Source organism: Phaenicophaeus curvirostris, chromosome 1 (genome assembly GCF_032191515.1).
Source record: "Phaenicophaeus curvirostris isolate KB17595 chromosome 1, BPBGC_Pcur_1.0, whole genome shotgun sequence".
Lineage (NCBI taxonomy): Eukaryota > Metazoa > Chordata > Aves > Cuculiformes > Cuculidae > Phaenicophaeus > Phaenicophaeus curvirostris.
Window position 1 is genome coordinate 146,756,839 of NC_091392.1, and position 19,671 is coordinate 146,776,509.

The 19,671-nt window shown below is 39.1% G+C and overlaps 1 protein-coding gene across 16 annotated transcripts in view; it reads right to left on the reverse strand.

Annotated features, from left to right (window-relative positions):
* The window catches only part of MCF2L (MCF.2 cell line derived transforming sequence like), a 155,752-nt gene that overhangs the window by 57,792 nt on the left and 78,289 nt on the right, over positions 1 to 19,671 (reverse strand). For all 16 annotated transcript variants that reach the window (XR_011339189.1, XR_011339188.1, XM_069877849.1 and 13 more), the window contains exons 2-3: positions 10,118 to 10,201; positions 1,718 to 1,832 (exon numbers count right to left, since the gene is read on the reverse strand). Coding sequence is in view for 14 of the 16 variants with exons in the window: in XM_069877849.1 (XP_069733950.1) it covers positions 1,718 to 1,832; positions 10,118 to 10,201 (199 nt within the window). In the remaining 2 variants the exon portion in view is untranslated. The remainder of the gene's footprint in view (positions 1 to 1,717; positions 1,833 to 10,117; positions 10,202 to 19,671) is intronic.

Genomic DNA, 19,671 nt, shown 5'->3' on the forward strand with positions numbered 1-19,671 from the left:
TTCCCTAAGGAATGGCCTTCAAGTGGAGCATGAGCCATTAACCATCAAACTTTGAGCCTGATAATCCAAGCAGTTTCTCACTCACTCAGAAACATCCACCTGTGAAGACGTAACAACTCAAAGTGGAGAGACTGTGTTGAAAGTCTTGCTCAAGTAGAGGTAAAAGACACACAGAGCTTCCCCTCATTCACACATACAATAAATTCATCGCAGAAATTGGTTACTCAAACACAATTTATTGGTCTTTAATCCATGCTGGCTACTCCCTATCACCTTCTTTCTTGTGCCAGTAAATGAACAAAGTGAGGTTGACCAGCCTCTGGATCATTATTCTTGTTCTTTCTGAAAATAAAAGCAATATTTGCCTTTCTTCTATCATCGTGGTCCATCTCTGACCTCAAAAACCTTTCAAATACGATAGAAAGCAGCTTTGTAATGACATTGTCCAGCCCCCTCACAACTCCTGAAGTAGCCAAGACTAGATGTGGGACAAGATTTCCCAAGGGATCTTTGTCTTCATCCTCACCTGCTGTGACTCATTCTCCTCCTTGAACCCTGTCTCTAAGCACATATGCCTAGCAGGCTCTGTCAGAGAAGACTGAAGCAGAAAAAAAAAATCATCAACTGTCTCAGACTTAGCTGTGACGGCTGCTGCTAATTTAACAGCACATTCAGCACCGGTCCACAGTTTCCTTGTTTATTCCTCTGCCACTAATGCAACAGGATTTTTTTGCAGAACCCTGATGTTCCTTGCTCCTTTTCCCTCAGCCCCAGGTGTGCTTTGACTTTCCTGAAACCATCTCTACATGATTCTATGTTCCTCCTTTGTAACCTTCCCCAGCTCTTAACTCCTGTACACTGACTTTGGACTCCAGCTAAGTCACAAGTTCACCCTTCAGTCAGGTGCCTCCTGTTATGCCTACTAATTTTTCAGGATATACTATTTTTGCCCTTGGAGGATGCTGGCCTCAAAATGTTTGCCAGCTTTCATCAGCAGAATTACTCTTCAGAGCTGCTTTCCACTGAATTCCACCTACCAGTTCCCTGAATAAGCCCCAAGTCAATTCTTGTGAAGTTTAGGGTCTGTCCTTTACTTGGCTACTTGCCTTCCTCACCTCCATCAGGATCTTGAACTCAGCTATTTAATTTCCTAAAAGATTTTCAACAAAATCACCATTTTTATCGAGTAGCCCATTGATAACACTACATGTCCTCTAAGAGGGCATCCTCAAAGTTTTGGAAGTGCTTGCGAAGTCTGTACATTCAACTGTGCCAAGGAAATGGAGCACAAGTGGATTAGGACCGATTTCTGTATCTAACCATGGAGTGTTCCCTCACACCGAGTAACATCTTGAGTAGCATCCAGGAATTACTGTGTCCTGCCAAAACTACACATGCTTTCAGTCAAAGTACAGAACATTGCACTCTAAGATACAGCAAAGATAAGATAAAAGAGGACAATGGCCATCACAGAATTTGCATCCATTAATAACAGGAAGTAATTTTCTGATGAAATATAAATAATGCTGTGTAATTAATCCAACAACTACATTAGGTGACTGTCACTAATCAACTGTCATTAGGCGAGTGTCACTGACACTGCACTATAAGCAGTATTTTCCTTTTCTTTAACCAAGTATCAATCCTGACCTCTACGCCATCACTCAAGTGACTGAATGCGGAACATCACTTAGGAGATAAAAGGGTATTTTCTCACCTGGGGATGCTCGTCAGGTAGGTCAGGACATTTTGGAACTCCTTCTCAGGGATCTCGCTGAAAGCTGGATACTCTGGAAACGTGATAACAGGGCACCCATCTCCCCCTCTTCCACCTACAAAAAGAAACAAGCAGCAGATGTGTTTAAACGCAGGTCCCTTTACTTAGCCTGCAATTTCCCAGTAATGAATCTACTGTGGGTTTTGATATTTTTGGTGCAGCGCTCATCAGTGTGGGCACTGTTTGTTCTAAACAGTCTAGTCTCCTCTTCCAAGCTTAGGAAGTTTTATAGGAAGGAATTTAGTACACTACATTAGATTTTCTCCTGTACAAATGTCTTTGCTCATGTGAACACAGTTTTGACACCAGATGGCAGTGCATCTTTCTTTTGATAAATGTCAACTGTACGTAAATATAATCAATTTGGAGAAAGAAATGAACTGATTTAGGGAAAAAAAGTTAATTCAGAATTAAGCAGGTGAACCTCCATGTCAAACTGAACTCGATCTCCTTACCAGTTTGAACTCATTCCTGCAACTCTCCTTCAACCTCTAGCTTCTTTACTTCCAGGACAGTCTAAAAGAAGTGACAGAGTACTAAAAGAACTAGGAGAAGGTGTTTAAAATGAAATTCCCTGTTCAACTTCTCAGATTACCTACAAAAGGTAAAGCCGAACTGAATACCTACACTGTTGGTGTGGCTGCTGCTGAGCTTGATACCAGCTGTTATCTCTTTTGGCATTTACGCTACTGGGTAAAATTCACAAACACAACACTCTTCAAGGTGCTTCTCACACTTTTATATACAAAATATAATTAGGTTTTTTTTGTAGACAATGTTAATGTTTCATATCTTAAGTAAGGATATTTTCATCAGAACAGGCAGGACAACGGAGTTGTCATAGCCCAAGCAAACACACGAATTTAGTGCCTGGGGGTGGCAGGGACACATTGCTGGAAAGTTATCTTTGTTTGAGAGTTCAAAAAAAGAAGAAAAACAGCTAAAAATGACTGTCACAAAATAACGATATTTTTTCCAGCCCTGAAATCTGACAATTGTGCAGAAATCAGCTATACATGTATTAACACTGCCTGATCATGATAGCAACAGTGATTTGTGAAAATTACAGTGTGCTGTTATTCACCTCACCAGAAAAAGAAGATAAATACTTAAGCTCAGATTCATTTGATAAAAGAAACCACTATTTCCCTCCAAAGCCACATATAATTAGAAGACCTAAAGTAATAACCTTATGTTAAGTTGTGGTGAATCTGACTTCAATCTACCAGCTTATAGGCAATGTGGGGCTATCACCATGTTGCTCTCGAAATCAAACTACATCAGAAAATAACGTGCTCAGGATGCATTTAAACAACAACAAAAAATGCAACTATTATGCAAATATCACAAATCTGCAAATGTAGCCTTTAAGACACATCCGAATGAGGCAACATAAAGACAAGGGAGTTAATTTTAGCTATACAAACATTCACAACATAAATGCAAGCTAAGACCAATTTTAATTCTATTTGTTTTTTGTTCAACCCAGGGTCTCAGGATCACAGCATTTTCCTCTCCTATTAAAGCATTTTTCAAGCATGATGATAATTTCTGTTACTCGTGAGGTGTTCTGCTCTCTCTGGAATATCCATTTTTAGGTACAATTATATGCTATTTGCTGTATCACTGTTGGTTGCTTGCTTTGTTCTACTTAATTTCTATAAATAGGACATATGAAACAAAAGAAGAACAACAATACGCTTGCAGGACACATCCTAAAATCAGAAGCCCGGACTATGACCTTCAGGAAGTTCCCAGACCATCACAGATTGTCAAGAGCAAATAGAGCTATCCTGCCTTGACGTTGCCTATTAATTTTCAGTTTCCAGTACAATCATCCACGGTTATCTTGGGTGGAGATGACACTGTCCTGCCACATGCTGTTAGAACATTGTTGTTCACTGATTATCTTTTTCTCCAGTATTTTCCAGCTGGGTGCACACATACCTTCAAATGCTGCCCACGTGCTTTTCCTTATCAGGATCTCACTGCTGAAAATGGTTTAGGGCCGAGTGACCTGAAGTGCTAAATGGTGTTTGTATTAAATTGTTTAAATTGTTTAAGGCAGGGGTGGACAAGGTGCAGGTGCTGAGGGGCATGGTTTAGTGTTTGATGGGAATGGTTGGACTCAATGATCCAGTGGGTCTCTTCCAACCTGGTTATGCTATGCTAAATAACAGCAAAAGCAGAAGATGAGTTCACTTTTTAAAATGTCCTTTATTCCACAATGAACTTGATGCAGCAAGGAGTGATTTCCTCCAACTTTTTGTTCAGAATCAGTTTTTCTTGCCTTACCTCCCCAAAAGCAACATTACATAGTTTATTCCAGAATTGGCTGCATAAAGTGTGGTTTTCTTTCTTTCTCCCAGAAGGAAATCAAGCCACAGAAACTAGGGGAAGTAGATAAAAGGGAAATGGGAGTTTGGGAGCTAGGCTGAGGGTTTTTTGTTTTTGTTTTTAGTGAAATATGTGAGTGACAAAATTAATAATTTTACTTCTCTCATCCTGCGTGAAACACTATAGAAGAGCACTGAAGTATATATCAGCAATTAAATAAAAAATAAAACCACAATACCACTTTAAATAAAGTAGATCTCCTTCCATCCTACTTCTGTGAGCCTTCATTAAAGCAAAACTTTGTTATTAACTCAGTTATAACTAGCTTGGACAGCTCATTCAACCGAAACTTCTTCAACAGATTCAGCATCAAAGAAAAGACAAATTAACCTCTGTAAAACGGAAATTTTTCAGTGGATAAGTTTCTACAATTCCAGTAAACCTACAGTTAGGTGGAGCTGTATTTTGGCCACTTTTTACACAGAATCGTGGAATTATAGAATAGTTTGGGTTGGAAGGAATTATCTGGTTCCAACCCCACTGTGATGGGCAGGGATATATCCCACTAGATCAGGCTGCCCAAGATCTCATCAAATCTGTCCTTGAACACCTCCAGGGATGGGGTGAACACCTCCAGGGAAATACCCATTTTAAAACCATGCTGAATAGCATTAGCTCCACCGGTTAGGTAGCAAAACCATTTAGTTGTGCTTAGGAAATGGTGCTTCAGGTTCCTAACTTTTGCATGTAGTTATTTAAACAATAGTGCCAACCATTCAAATTATGGGGACCCAGAGCATTGCATTCTCAGGTATGAAGGGACCAATCCTTGGAAAACTAGCTGTGCTATTGTGAGATGCCAAACTTCATCAGTCTGAATAAGTTCACCTTAAGTCTAGGTAATTTAGCATTTATTCTTTATATTCTGCTACATCTAACTTCTCCCACCATACCTGCACAATCTGGTTAGGGTTTGGGTTTTTTAAGCAGGTAGTGCCAAGCCAAAGAAACTGCAACACTACTTTATGCAAATTCTAATCAAGAGGCTTATTAGTGACTTGCTATCTAAAAAATAATTTTAAATGAGAAATAATTAACACACTTTTCAATTTAAAATGTCACTGACAAGGTTAATTACAAAATTAATGGATTGTACAGCTGCTAAAACTCACATATACACCTGCACACACACATAGAGGAAAGGATAATTCTCCATAACTCTGTGAAAAACATGCTAGACTTTTTTTGGTAGAATCAGCAAAATTTGGGAACAGCAAAGGCGCTTGCTCAGACTTCCAGGAAAGAAGAGCAAGAGACTATTTTGTGATGTTTTTCTAGTTATTCTGCTCCTGTTATTAAAAGGTATTCTCAAAAGCACTCTGCCCAAGTCCACAAAAGGGAAGCAAAGTAAACTGATATAATTAGATAATGATGATGTAGCAAAGTGGTATGTCTTCTAGCCTGAATCTGTACTGCAAATGAAATTGTATTCAGACTATAAGCAAAAATATGATCTCTATGTTGATAACACACGTACACAAGACCCAAGAGCATCATCATCATTCAACAGCTTGAATCTACTACTTTGGTTCAAAAGACCTAGCTCAAATAAAAGTAATCTTGTCTGAAGTCATGTCAAAAGCAAAGTCCTTGTGTGAATGAGAGAAAAGCTTACTATGCATTTTAATTTACTATTGTGGAGGTTCGTCTGTTATGTTTGTATGTTTCTGACATAGAATTTCTCCTTTCTACTTGCACAACATACCTAACTGGTGTACTCAAAGTATTTGAAGTTACGTGTGGACTTCAATGAGGCAGTGGATAAAAGCTTCATTGCATATTCTTTACAAAGAAAAACAGAATTAGAAGAAATTTATTTAAATACTCTTTACTTGAAATGAAAGAAAAGTTTTACTTGTATAACTTCACAAGCTGTGTTTTGCCCAGGCTGACAAGCAGCAAGTACACAGCTTAGAAATCAATTTGTGACAGCTAAATTTGTACCTGAAAGTATCTGAACTGGAGATCTCTCAGCCCAGGATATATTCCGCTCCCCCCCCCCCGCTTTCTCTTTTTCTATAGTGCCATTTTTTTAATAAAACCAACTCTACAGACTGTGGGTTTAGCACACTGAATATAAACCAGTAGTCCAGCCTACACCTGTGCAGGGCAAACTGCTAAGTAATAGCTCTTCTGCTGTCATTACACAACATATATTGACCATGTTGTATTGGCAACAAAAGCCAAGCTGATATTTTTAACTAACTGTTGCAGTGTACACAGTACAGGATCCACTCAGAAGTTCTCAAGCACAATTTTAGAAACAAACTCAGGATCTGTGGATACTTCAAAGGGAACGGTTTAACCAGTGATGTATTTTCAGGTCATTTCCACAGAGGAGAGCAAGAGCATAGCCAAGGAAATAAAGTTACAGAGGGCAAAGAGAAGCTTATGCTTCAGAACTATAATTTAAAGGGCCAAAGATGTAAGTATTTTGAAAGTTAGTATCAATGCTAACTTAAAGTGCAGGAAAAACAACTCCGAGTGGATAGGTAAAAATGCAAGTACCATGAACTTGTATTTTTATTTCCTGTAATGGAAATATTTTGTTTGAAGTTGTTCAATGCATAAAGAGGCATTCAAAGGAAACTGAGTTGAAATAATTGGTTCAGTACTTATGGTGGGCAAGAGTCTCATTTGCACATCACACAGCTTTTACAATTTAAGATGCATATAAACACACACATCTGTCTGCACACTTTTCCATCTACATTTATTTTAAGACACCTGAAACCACCTGCCATTGCTATATGCAAAGCTGGATTAAAAGTCATACAGGGACCTTCCAATCAGGGAAAGAAAAAAGAAAATTTTCCAGAGACTTTTAAATGGACTTTCAAATGTCTTTCATGAGGATAAAAAGGAACAACGAAAAAAAGGCTCTTTGCCATGCAGAGTAAGAAGTGGTTGCAGAGATACCAACTAAAGCTAGAAAAGACAGGTGAAACAGCGAACCATGCAGAGAGAACCTTTAATGCAGCCTAGCAACAGAAAGAAAAAAACTCCATGATAAAAAGTAAACAAGTGTTGAAGTAAAATATTAACTTTGGGGTTTAAAAACTTGCTATATGAATGACTGGTCAAAAACCTCATCCACAGCTTGCCCCTCTATTAGATTTAAGCTGAACACGCAACTGCATACTCACTGCTAAGCAAGAGCCTTCAACATCTGTCAGAGTAGCTGGGCACCTGAATCTAATGGCACTTTGCACTATTTACCACCAAACTGAAGCATTAATGTAAGTTTTTGCTTTATTTTGCTTTCTTTCAAGCCCAATGTGACTGTCCCTGTAGTCTTTCCATTATAATCTAACAGAATGAGGGACATGAATTAGTTTGTACCTGCAGAGGAAGAGACCAAGAGAAAGAAGTGACCCCAATTTAGACCAAAACACAGAAAGTAGTTTGGGAAGAGCTACAGCCTTTAGCCGTAGAAGCAGACTAAGCTTCATTCACTATTCAAGCAAGCATCCCACGAGACCTAGATACATCCTATTAGAGAAATTAAAGCCATTCTTAAGTATATGTTGCATTGCTGTTAAAAAGCCCAAAACTACAAACTGAAATGCATCAAAGATATTACACAATTCATCATACCTGCAAAGATGGTATCTACTGAAAGTATTCACAATCTATGGAGTTTCACTTTAAAGAGTCATATGCCACGTCCTAAAATTCTATTTCCAAGGCAACTAAGTAATAAAGCAAAAAAGTCCCCTTCACACACGCTGTGAATGTCTAAAGTGACATTTCAGCAAAGCCATTTGTAAGTGCAACTGCAAGAACAAACAAATTCTACATAAATTGAGTATCAAAATATTAGCTCTGTTCCTTTGTTCACAGAACCTGTAACATCATTATTTGGTACAGCACAGAAAATTAACTGTCAGTGGCTTGCAGGAGAATATTAGGATAAAAGAATTGAAGTCCAAAGTGAAGTAAAATGTCTAACAGCTAAATTGCTCTAGATTAATAAAATACAACAGAGAATATAGTCACAGACCACAGTAATGCAGCTGTCCTACTATTTCAGGCAAAGAAAACAGAATTCAAATAGACACTAGAGTGAACAAATAGAAGAAAACAGAATAAGGAATGGCTTCTCTTACTAAGCTCCACTGCACAGTGGATGTAACGAGTGCTGAAGGCGCTTGTGGCTGTGTGAACTCAACAGTCTTAAGATATGAATAATCTCCAGTTGGACTCAATGACATTTTATTCATCTACTGTTGTCACCAGTTTTCCCCTCTCACTTCAGAGGGGCAAAATGTAAACCCTACTTTCAGTTTCCTACATAGTCTGATTCTTCCATAACACTATTATGAGCCATTTTCTGCCCCTGGACATGAAGGAAGAGCTTGGAAAGTCAAAAAAAATAAACTGCAAGAACAGAACTGTAGCTTAAACATCATCACCTCAAATGGAGCATGAACAGCCAACTTAATAAACAAAATAAGATCATTTCCAAGTGCAACCACCACCCCATAGAAAAAAAAAAAAGTCACTACTGGAGAACCACACTTAGCTTAGGTTGTTGGAAAGGATAAATCATAATTAATGGTTAATATCAAGTACAACAAGATTTAATGATCTCTTGCCAAGGAAACCAGTGCATTGCTTCACTCTCTCGTGTCTCTTGATCCAATGCCAGGAGGCATTCAAAGAAAGAGGAGCTATAAAGCCCAACTTCAGCCTCAAGAGGTAAATCTCCTTTATGCTGAAGGAGGCAGGACAGATCTGCAAAGCTACTGATGCTCTTCCTCCCTAGCTATTGGCAGGAGGGCAAGGCAGGGCAGGTCAGTAACTTCAGTAAGGCCACTGCTGCACACCTGCAAGAGCTTTACAGGCAAGAGGGTAGGAAAACAAACTCAGAAACTTATTGGTCACCTATGACACAGCCTGGTCAGTGAGCAAAGGCACTATCTCCCTTTACTCATTAGCAGCCAGCATTGAGATGGACTGAACCTAGCAACGGATACCTGCACAGCACATCAACACAGGCTCCCATCACCTACCAGGCACTGGTTATCCAGGGGGCAAAGACTGCCGAGGGAGGTCGTTGAGTCACCTTCCCTGAAGGTGTTTAAGGGATGGGTGGATGAGATGCTGAGAAGCATGGTTTAGTATTTGATAGGAATGGTTGGACTTGATGATCCTGGGGGTCTTTTCCAACCTGGCGATTCTACTATTCTATGATTCTACTCTGTGTGAGCATGACTGTGTTGCCTGAAGAGATGGCTTTATGCCTAAAAGTGGCTTCCATTTGCAAAACACAACGGGTGATACCAAGCCAAACTCCCTGTCTAGAACTTGGTGTTACGCATGCCTGACCTCTTGCACTAAGGTTGTGAGGGAACGTGGTGCTGTGGTGCTCGCTCAGACACTACTTTGGTCAAGTCCAAGGAGTTAGATTGGGCTTCGGTATCCAACCTGACAGCAGAGTCAGTGCCAGTGTAGCCTGTGGGCCAAGGACTGCAAAACCACAGCAACCACCAGTGGAACCACACCACACTCTCCAACTTTCAGTGAGGGCTCAGTCAGCTCAGAGCTCTAGGTCAGTGTCTGAACCCTGTCTCAGCTCCAAGCACTGGGAAGCTCAGGGTAAAGACCCACAGTGCCCTCAGCACTGACTACAGCCTCTTCCAACCTGGCGATTCTATGTTCCTGTACCAGGCTTATCAGACCTTTCTTATGTATTATATTTCCCCCCATGTATTCTTTTATTTTGCCCTCAATTCCACCCCATTATCCTGAATACAGGAAAATGAACTATAAACACAAACTTCTTTTCATAAATCCTTCACTAACAAGTCTTCATAGTCTGTATTTTGAGTTGTTTATAAAATGAGTTTCTCTTATATGAGACCTCAAAGACTATGAAAGCACAACAGGCCCAATCATACACCTGAGCAATATCTGTAGAAGGGAACACCATAGTCTTACCTGACAAGTATGCAAACTGTTTCTTTAACTGGTCCTGAATATCTGCAGCATAGAGGGGAACAATATCCTGATGCATGATTTCATCTGTGAAGAAAAAAAAATTGCATTGCAAAGTCATTTTATGTAAAATTTCAGAATAGACATAAAAAATAAAAAATCATACCTACAACACAAACACCCAGAAAACTATCCATGTTGTGAAAAATATGCTTCAAAGTCTGGAGTCTTTCAAGCGCCTACCAAGGGCAAACTTTTCTTTGAACAGCATATTGATAAAAGAGTAACGTGGATTTGCTGACATTCAGAAGCCCTATGAGATGTCACTAAACCAAACACTGTAGAGCTAATATTACTCAGGAATAACGTTAAACAGTGGGTTTTTTACATATCAAATACAATTTTTATTAAAATATTCTCAACTCGCACAAAAAAGACAAGACTTATGATCCCTCTAGCTAGCTGTCACGTGTTCAAATAGCCCAAGGCAACAGCCTTCAATCAGGTAGACAGAAGAGGGTTGGAAGGACACCCTTGCATTGAACATACATATTCGTACCTCAGTTGCAAAAAGTATTGCTGAGTCTTTTATTTCAGCCCTTTCTCTTCAAATTAAAGACAAAGCAGAATGTACTTTCCTGAGTCTTCGTTTTCCGCCACCATGTTTGAACAGAGATGTTTCCCACATATTACCAGAGGTCAAGCAGCAACCTAAGCTTCTATGACAACGACAAAGACCGCATGACAGAGTTGCCTTGTTCATTTAACTATGATCTTCTTTTTTTCTTCACAAGGATACAAGAAGTTTTACTCTTTTGCAATTTCTAAAAATAAACCATCCTACATTTTTAGTATCATTGAAAAGCAGTGAAGTGATAACCTCACATTTTCATTTTGAACATTTTTTTAGTCAGGTATTGTATAAAGAAGTTTGGAGTTTAATGTACACTGAAATACCATTAAGACAGACTCAAATCTGACACCCAGAACTGCGAACATCCACAGAAAAACTGAATAAAAATCTAGAAGTGACGTAAAGATAAATTTCTTCTGCCTTCAAGTACAAGATAATTAAACAGAAACAGAGCTCTGGCCCTAAAGGAAGAGACTTGCTATTACTGAGATCTTTCCCATGCTTGATCTTGAGGGGAAAGCTGCTCACTTATAAAAAGTGATTCTCATGTGTGTAAAACTCCTAGAACAGCAATTACTTGAGAACAGCAAAAAATCCCACTTACATTTACTTCTTCCTGATAAGCAACTGCTTATACTGGGAAACAGAACTTCTCTGTTCTCTTTTGGCCAGTCTGGCAGAGGAAGACCCACGACCACTTTCAAGGTCACACTGATCAGAGCTATTTTCCTGCATCCTGTGAACTGCTGCTTCATCAGAAGACCTCTGCATACCATGCTGTCAAACCCATAAGTGGATACATTTAACTGTGAAGTCATATTTCACCCAGACCTTCGGTTATGTCATCTTCTTAATGGTTTTAGCAGAAGACTGAACACAGATCTTTCAAAAGCCCAGTCTCAGATGGCCAAGTCATTTCTAGAAGTGGGGAACCTATCCAACAGAGAAAGGATTTTGGATTTATTTTTTTTTTTACCATCAGTGCTTTTGTAATACAAGGAGCCCTCCAGCAGCAGTGTTTAATAAACTATAGCAAACACCCCTGATCCTGCAAACCAATGCCTGCAGGCAGACCCATTTACCTCAATATAACCTACTAAAAGGTTCAGCACCTAATTTTTTTGATAGGAGATGAGAAAAGGGAAAATGATGTAATCATTTTGCAGTACGCCATCCTGCCTACAGTCACAGGCAGAAACAGTTTCCACTACTGCAGCATAAGCATGTAATAAAATAGGCATGTTTTGCATATATATGTAAATACTTGAAACACACCATTCAAGCAGTCAAGATGATTGTAAGTCAAGGAAACTTTTGAATTTATATTTCCAAGATACATAAGACAACAGTGATCATAACATATCCATGTGATAAATCCCATTGCCATCCTGACTTGTGCCAGGTAAAGATGCAAGTCTGGATTCAATTTTCCCAGTGTTCTCCCTCATAGGAACTGCAGTTTTCGCAAACAGCGCAGAGCAAATATTGTTCCACTGAAAAGACAGTATTTTCCTTGCCCTGAGTGTAAACTCAGTTTTAACTCAAATTTAAGAGCCAGTGTGTTTGCAACTGCAGGAGCTGCAAACTGTGCCTGTTCACAGATGGAAAACCTCCTGAAGCTTGTCCTATTGCATTCTCTTCCCACAAAGGTACAGTTCCCTTCTCATCTTGCTCATCTGGTTTCATGGCACTCTTCAGGAAGCAGAAGATGCCTTAAGATCAGAGCTGATTTTGAATAATTTGAAACAACTGAGGTAACAAATAGCAGCACAAAATAACATGAGAAAATGCAACTGTTGGAACTGCTGACACAGGGTACACCTGAACTCAGTATCACAGCTCACAGATTTAGCCATAAATCCCTCTCTAATACCCTGTCTCTTGTCAGAGAAGGTACAATTGTAAAAACTCATTGTTCTGCATAATTTCCTTTATAGTTAACACCACTCTAGAAAAGAGTGCTATCATAGCTTGTCTGGGACTAACCTGATTTCACTTTAAGTTCGTCCATTGTTACTTGAATATACTATTTCCTTCATGGAAGAAGGTAAGAAAAGGCACGCATGCTAAACAGACTGTTGAGGGCACACGCTCCTTACACTCATGGACTTCGGGGAAAATAATTTCTTGGAAATATTCTTTAAATAGAGAACCTGCCACCTGCTACAGTCTCTAGGAAAAATTTCCATTTTAGTAAAGCTAATTAAATGCACATTAAAACACAGGATTACTGAAAACCTGTTCACTGTTGTCTAAGGAGTTTTTATAGGCTCGAACTCTACTTCCATTTACATGGATTAAGAGTTACACAGCCGATGATTTTCTCTATTCTACCTTGACTGATTTACATAATATTTTCAAAACAGAGTCCTAAGAATTTGTCTATTTTACTGTATCTACAGCTCATGGCTGAAAAGAGACACTCACACCAAAACATGTTATAATATCCAGTCTTTCCTGAAGAACTCATTTCTAGAGTTTTCCAGAGTAGCCTGATTAAAATAAAGGCCCTGGAATTTATAGTGCAGCTGGTATTGTGGGTGCTAATAAACAGTAAAATAAGGTTCTGTAAAGTTATTACATTTTTTTTTACATCATTATTTTGTTAAAACTCAGCACACATAATAGCTGGGAACACACAAAGATTTTTTTTTCCTAAGCCAGCAACTGAAGATCCTTTAAAAATCTTGCTAACAGAAAGGAATCAGTTAAAAATTCAGTTCTCATTAAAAAAACCCCTTTCTCTCTAAGAATGCAAACCACAGTATTGCAGATATATAATCTTTTAATTCAATTTTAAATCTTGCTTTGATAGTGCTGTCACTATGATAGAGAAGATGGCTTAGAAAGGCCTGACCCTGACCCATCAAAGGCACCTGACTGCATTTTAAATTAATCGGAATGACAGATTTAAGCACCAGGACACAAAGAACTTGTGCTTGAATTACCTGGTGCCATTAAGCCTTGGAGAAAACCGGATCTGAGAAAACGATCAATGTCACTCAAGTCAAGATTTTCACTTATTGGTAAAAGGTTCCTCTTTCTTTCCAATCAAACTGAAACTCATTGTCATTCAGAGTTTGCCTGACATGCTGAAGCAAAATCTTTGTCATAGAAGACAATGCTGGAAGTGAGTCTGTACAGACCATACCTACATTACACAGAAGAAAGTCTCCAGACAGAACTTATGAGCTTTTTGTAATGGGTTTAATCCAGTTCATACCAAGCCAGATGGACTTACACCACCCTTCGAGTAGTTCTATACGAAATATTATGGCCGTTACTGTAAACCAACTTGAAAGCTAACCTGTTTGTACATACATGGACATAATTATACCTTTCAGCAGCAATCCCGGTAATACATCATAAAGCAAACTACAAAGAATTATTCCTCCTCCTCTTTCAAGCCAAGTCATCAAGATTTTCCGGTAAGCGTGTCTACAACTTCTCTATGAGATTCATGGCTTAAACTGTAGAAATAATGCCCCTTTGCTGAAGTAGTTCAGTTTTGTGTCTCCATTAGAACAGCCTACCCACCCAAAGAGTTGAATGCCTTCTATGAAGGGGGTCTTCATTTGGGAGAAATCTCTTCATTAAAGCACTCTGCCATCTGGTAACTATAAATGTAAGATAATGACTTTCAGAGCAGTCCCTTAATCTCTCAGCCCCAAGGCAAACCTTTCATTTCCTCATTCTTCCCTCTTCATTTTCACCCTCCAACCACCATAGCTAACAGTCACCTTCTTTGTATAACCCCCAAAGGAGGCAGGGCCGGAGCAGCAGAGCTGGTGAAGACAGCTCTTTTCTACGCTAAGCCACATGAAACTAATTAACCAGCCAGGATGCCAGGAGACCGCTCCGGCTTTAAAACTGAATTTTAAAAATCACTGCTGAACAGTGACAATACTTGAAAGCTCTGGGTTAGATGTGCTCAGGCACAACGGCTTTAGACCGAGAGGCTTGGGTCCAGCCTGCTATTTGTAACCACATGGGGCTGACGACAGGAGTTCATGCAAGTGTTCATAAACTAAGTATTACACCGTCACCAGTTCAAAATATCTTCAAGAAGAGTTTATTTCTATTTTATTTCACTACACTGCAATGAAAACAAAGGGCCAGGAAAATGGAGTGATTAAACCTGTGGAATTTTCACACAAATGGCAGCTCTTTGCTGAAATGCAGTTAGGAAGGAAATCATCACGTGGGTAAAACAGCACTCTTGCAACTTGTTAATTTCTGTTGAACCAAAACATCCCAAGCAAAGAAGAAATATGCTTATGAATTCTTCACCTCTACCAGGATCCCAATTGCTAGCACAAAAAGAAATAAAGCAACCTAGCACTCCACACAGCTTTGTTTGGCACTTGGTTGACAAAAAAATATTTCAAATGATAGAAGTATGTAAGAATTTTACTGGTAAAAATTTTACAGTCTACAGCCAGGCTACATCTCCCATTTCCTCTCCTAGTCAGAAAACAGTTTCCTTTAAGCAGCTCTGGCGCATAAAAGAGATGCTCAAGTTGAGGTATTTTTGATTTTCAGTGAATGATGTTTTGTATTAGCTCCTCTTCTGTGGCATTACTACAGTTCATTTCCTAGAACTGCATAGCCTACTGCCACAATATATATACAGAATAGCACATCTGTGTAACCCATTGCTACAACAGGCTAGGCGGGAATCCCATACATTTTTAATGTTAAGTAAGGATCTAGCTGAGTCAAAACTTAGAAGCGGTACGGCCAAAGAAAACCTAAAAAGTGATGCTGCCTCTATTATAAGCCCATGCACAGAGGCACTTATTGTTTTGAGTGGTGTTCTTAATGACTCATGCATGAGAAGTCCTGAGCCCTCAGATCTTTCACAGAGTCCGTGATATTTCTGCAGGATTTTTCATAATTCATCAGTTTTAGTAAAGTTTAAATGACTCCACTGAAATTAAAACTTGATAACTCTGCTCCTTTAATCCCATCTGAAGAACACCACAGCTACTTAGAAGAGACACAAATTGATACTGATATGCTGCAATTCCAGCATTTATATACAAGGGATGGGAACTTGATGCGTGAAATACAAAACCCCTTTGTATTATATGGATGGTTCTTGAATCACCTCCATTATCCAAGTAATTCCTGCTTCCTGTAATCACAATTCAGAAAAACCGAAGTCCATCTGTTTCTTCTTTGACTATCAACAAAACTACAAGGAAGATGGTTTGGTTTCATTAATCACTGACACTTCTTTTTTAAAAAAAACCCAAAACAAAACAATAACAAACTTTTGAGGTGTACAGCAAATGCAGTACTGCTGGGCTGGCACCAAAGGACAAGAGTTGTCCCCATTTTCTTGAGTCAAATTATGAAATAGCTGCTCAAAAGCATACTTCAACAGCCAACCAAGATTTCTGTTTCTTTCAAACTCTTCTCTAAAACTTTTTCATTTGTCCATTTATTACACATGTTGAAAGATGTATTTGTCTTTGTTCTCTTTTCCACCTCAGCTTTTTCAAAAGGCAATAAAGTCCTCAGTCTTAGTTTGCCTAAATAACATCACTTCAAAGTGCAAATGTCAGAGGAAATAGAATCCTCTTGCATTCCTGTATAGAGGATGTCCTCATAGGATAATAAGTACTAAAAACTACATCATCTTCCTCCTGTGCTTCATCACTCATGCCTTCTTGACAGAGTCTGCAGTCCCACAGCTTCTTTGGGAGCAGCATTATGTTTGGATATGGCTTACCATACTATTCAAATACTAGCTGATCTGTAACTAGAAGTAAACTACATAATAATTAGGAGGGCAATCTAGGGATCAACACAAAACCTATTTTTTTTTTATCCTTGAAGAAACTCACGTTGCATTTATTGCAAGAACTATGAAAGCATTAATAGTTATAGCATATGATCTGTTTTGTCCTGCTTTTGCTCCATACAGTGTTCAAGTGCACCTCATCCATTTTGGTGAGAAAGAGATGCTCTTCGTGCTATTTCAAGTCATGACAATTACTCCCTTCCCAAACTGAGAAGGGAGGGGAACTTTGAATAATGCCACACAGCCATATTATAACTTAACTTCTTGTCAGCTATTAAGAGGACTCTGAGATAAAGAGCAGCAATACCATCCCATGGACTTACCATCTAAAAGCAAAAATTCACCTGGTGCGTACAACAAGCTCTTACTATTGCACCAGTAGTATTCCTCTTATCCTCTTTCCAGGACATTCTGAAAAAATCCAAAGAAATTTCATTTGGCTGCTGCTAAACTCTTTCCTGTTCTTGTAGGACACAATAGTTTCACTCTGCTAGGAACCTTTAGTGTATGTGCTTAAGCTGTGCGAGTACATCATTAGTTTTCAAGACATGCTGAAGATGAGTCCTGTAATCTGCACGTAGCTCTTCTATTCAGAGTTGATTTTTCTATTTTCTCTATTTGTAAGAATTCCTCTCCTTTGCAAGGCTTTAGCACTTAGAAAGCAAAGTTCCTGCAATAATTTTCTCAGAGCATTAAATCTTATTAAATACAGTTGGCAAAATCTAACATTCTTGTTCCTCCTTGGAGCCTTGCATGCTACAGTACTAAGTGAGACAAATCTGGGTCAACTGACTTCTTATCATTTGAGCGCTTGCTAGGGGAAAGTTTTCTGCTGCTCAGGCTGTATCTAATATTTCTCCATAAAAAAAGAATAATCACTTTTTGCAAAATCTGCTTTCTGTTGGTGACTAAGTACATCTAACACTTTAGAAATATTTTTATACTACACAGCATGATTTGCAGTATTAAGGAGTTAACGAAACTGCAGTTTTGGCAATATTTGTAAAACCTGTTTTGGGGGCAAGGTTCCTAGCAGCGTGAAACTATTGTATCCTGGAAGAACAGAAAAGAGTTTAGCAGCAGGCAAATGAAATTTCTTTTGATTTCTTCAGGGTGCCTTGGAAAGAGGGCAAGGGGAAGATTCTCTTAAAAATCTGCCATTTTGGGCATGCAGGGTAATTACTTAAGCTTTCAGAACAAAAATAATTCCCTATTTTGTGTGTGCCAAATGCCAAGTAGATGCCTTGGTCCATACATCATCTCAGGTGAAAAACAAAATTCTTGCTTAGAACTTAAAACCAACAAAACCCTGCCATGTTCAAACTGTGAAGTGAATAGATATATCACTTACTCTGAATCAGATGACCATCACAATTCCTCTGACCTAACTGAGCATAAAAACAGAAACAAGACTACGTAGAGGGAAGATAAACTTTGCTGCAATTCTACAGGCTCTGTGGAACAGCTGTTTGTAAAAGCCATGGTCTTTAAAAAGCACTGTCAGTGACTGCTCTTCCTTTTTAAAAGAATTTGGGTCTTCTGTACAATACATAAATGCATCAGGTCTGCATTTTGAAGAGAAAAGCCCTGTAAATGGAAAAAAAAAATCTATTTGATACTTAGAGAAGTGCCTGAGAAAGAGCATCTATAAGAGCATTTGAGAAAGCAAATATATAAAGCTCCATCCTCTCATTTCAGGGTAATAAGCAGAATCTCTCATACATTATTATGCAGTGAAGAGGCTAACGATTATACTTTGACCTTGAACCTGCCTGGTGGTGAGTATTCTCATCTGAAGCCTCACTTGACATCACTGGATAGCCTGCTCCTTTGAGACTGAAGGCAGTTTCAAATAAACAAAAAGCCGAATGAACAGAAAAAAAAAAAAGGTCATATCAGTAGTGTTAAGATGAGGATTTACTTGTGAAAACATGGCCCTAGGTCGCAGTAAGTGCCAGGTTTCTATGACACCACTGACATTCTCTATAGAAGTATGGAGCCTTTATTTTAGTCTTTAAAGGACACTAACACTTATTAGAAAGGAGCAAATGTCCTTACTGAAATTTTGCACAGCAAAGGCGTGAGAGGCAACAGTCAGATGCTGCAGCATGGGAAATTCCAGCTGAATGCAAGGAAAAAAATTCACTGTGAGAAGGCCCAAGCACTGGAACAGGCTGCTCAGCAAGGCCGAGCGGTCTCCACCCTCAGAGATATGTAAAATTCAGATGGACAGATTTTCAAGAATCCTACTTCAACTTTAAAGTTAATCTTGCTTGGAGCAAGAGGCCGCACTAGACAGGCTCCCTTCTCACTAAGGGTTTTAGTAATACTGAAGGTATTCCCTGGGGGGAAGTCCAAGCCCACCTCACAGTCCTAGAAAAAGAAGAGAAATTTCCAACACAGATATCACAGCACTGCAACAAGTGAACACATACAGACCAAATTGTGTAGTTATGCTGACACATCTGCTGAACCTCTGGCTAATAAAATGTGTCAACAAACATATATTACATAGTATAACAGTTTTCCAAAGGCAAGAGGAAACGCCCAGAGTAATGATGAAGTAGCTCTGCTTTCTAAAAAATCCAGCCAATAATTTGTTTCATAAGAACTGTTCACAACCTTTGATAAGGGTCCTGTATCAACAAGTTACAGCTTCATGGGATGTAAAAATATCACCTAGCAGTAGGTCCCTTCCTCTTTCAGACAAAGCTTTGGCATATTTTTAACACCAAGACGTAGCAAATGACAGCAATTCATCCACTGCACTGTTCATTCCTCAATGCGTGACTCCTGTTTGCTGTGCTTGACTCCAGCAGCTGAAGAGAGACCACCTTCATTGCAAAGAAGGCAAAGATATCCAGATTTTAAGGGCATTCCCCTCAATTACAAGTGCACGCAAGACCTCTTCCAAGACTCCAGTCATTCTTCCCACATTTCCCCTATCTACACAGCAAACTAGGAGCACCTGTGCCAAAGGTCCTCCATGGGATCCTGGCATTTGGAGAGAGCCTGGTATCTCCTAGGGATCCATGTCTGCAGACAGGCAGCACTGGCTCCACACCCTGCTACTGCAACATCCAAATTGTGTAAGAAACTTTCTAGTCTTACAAT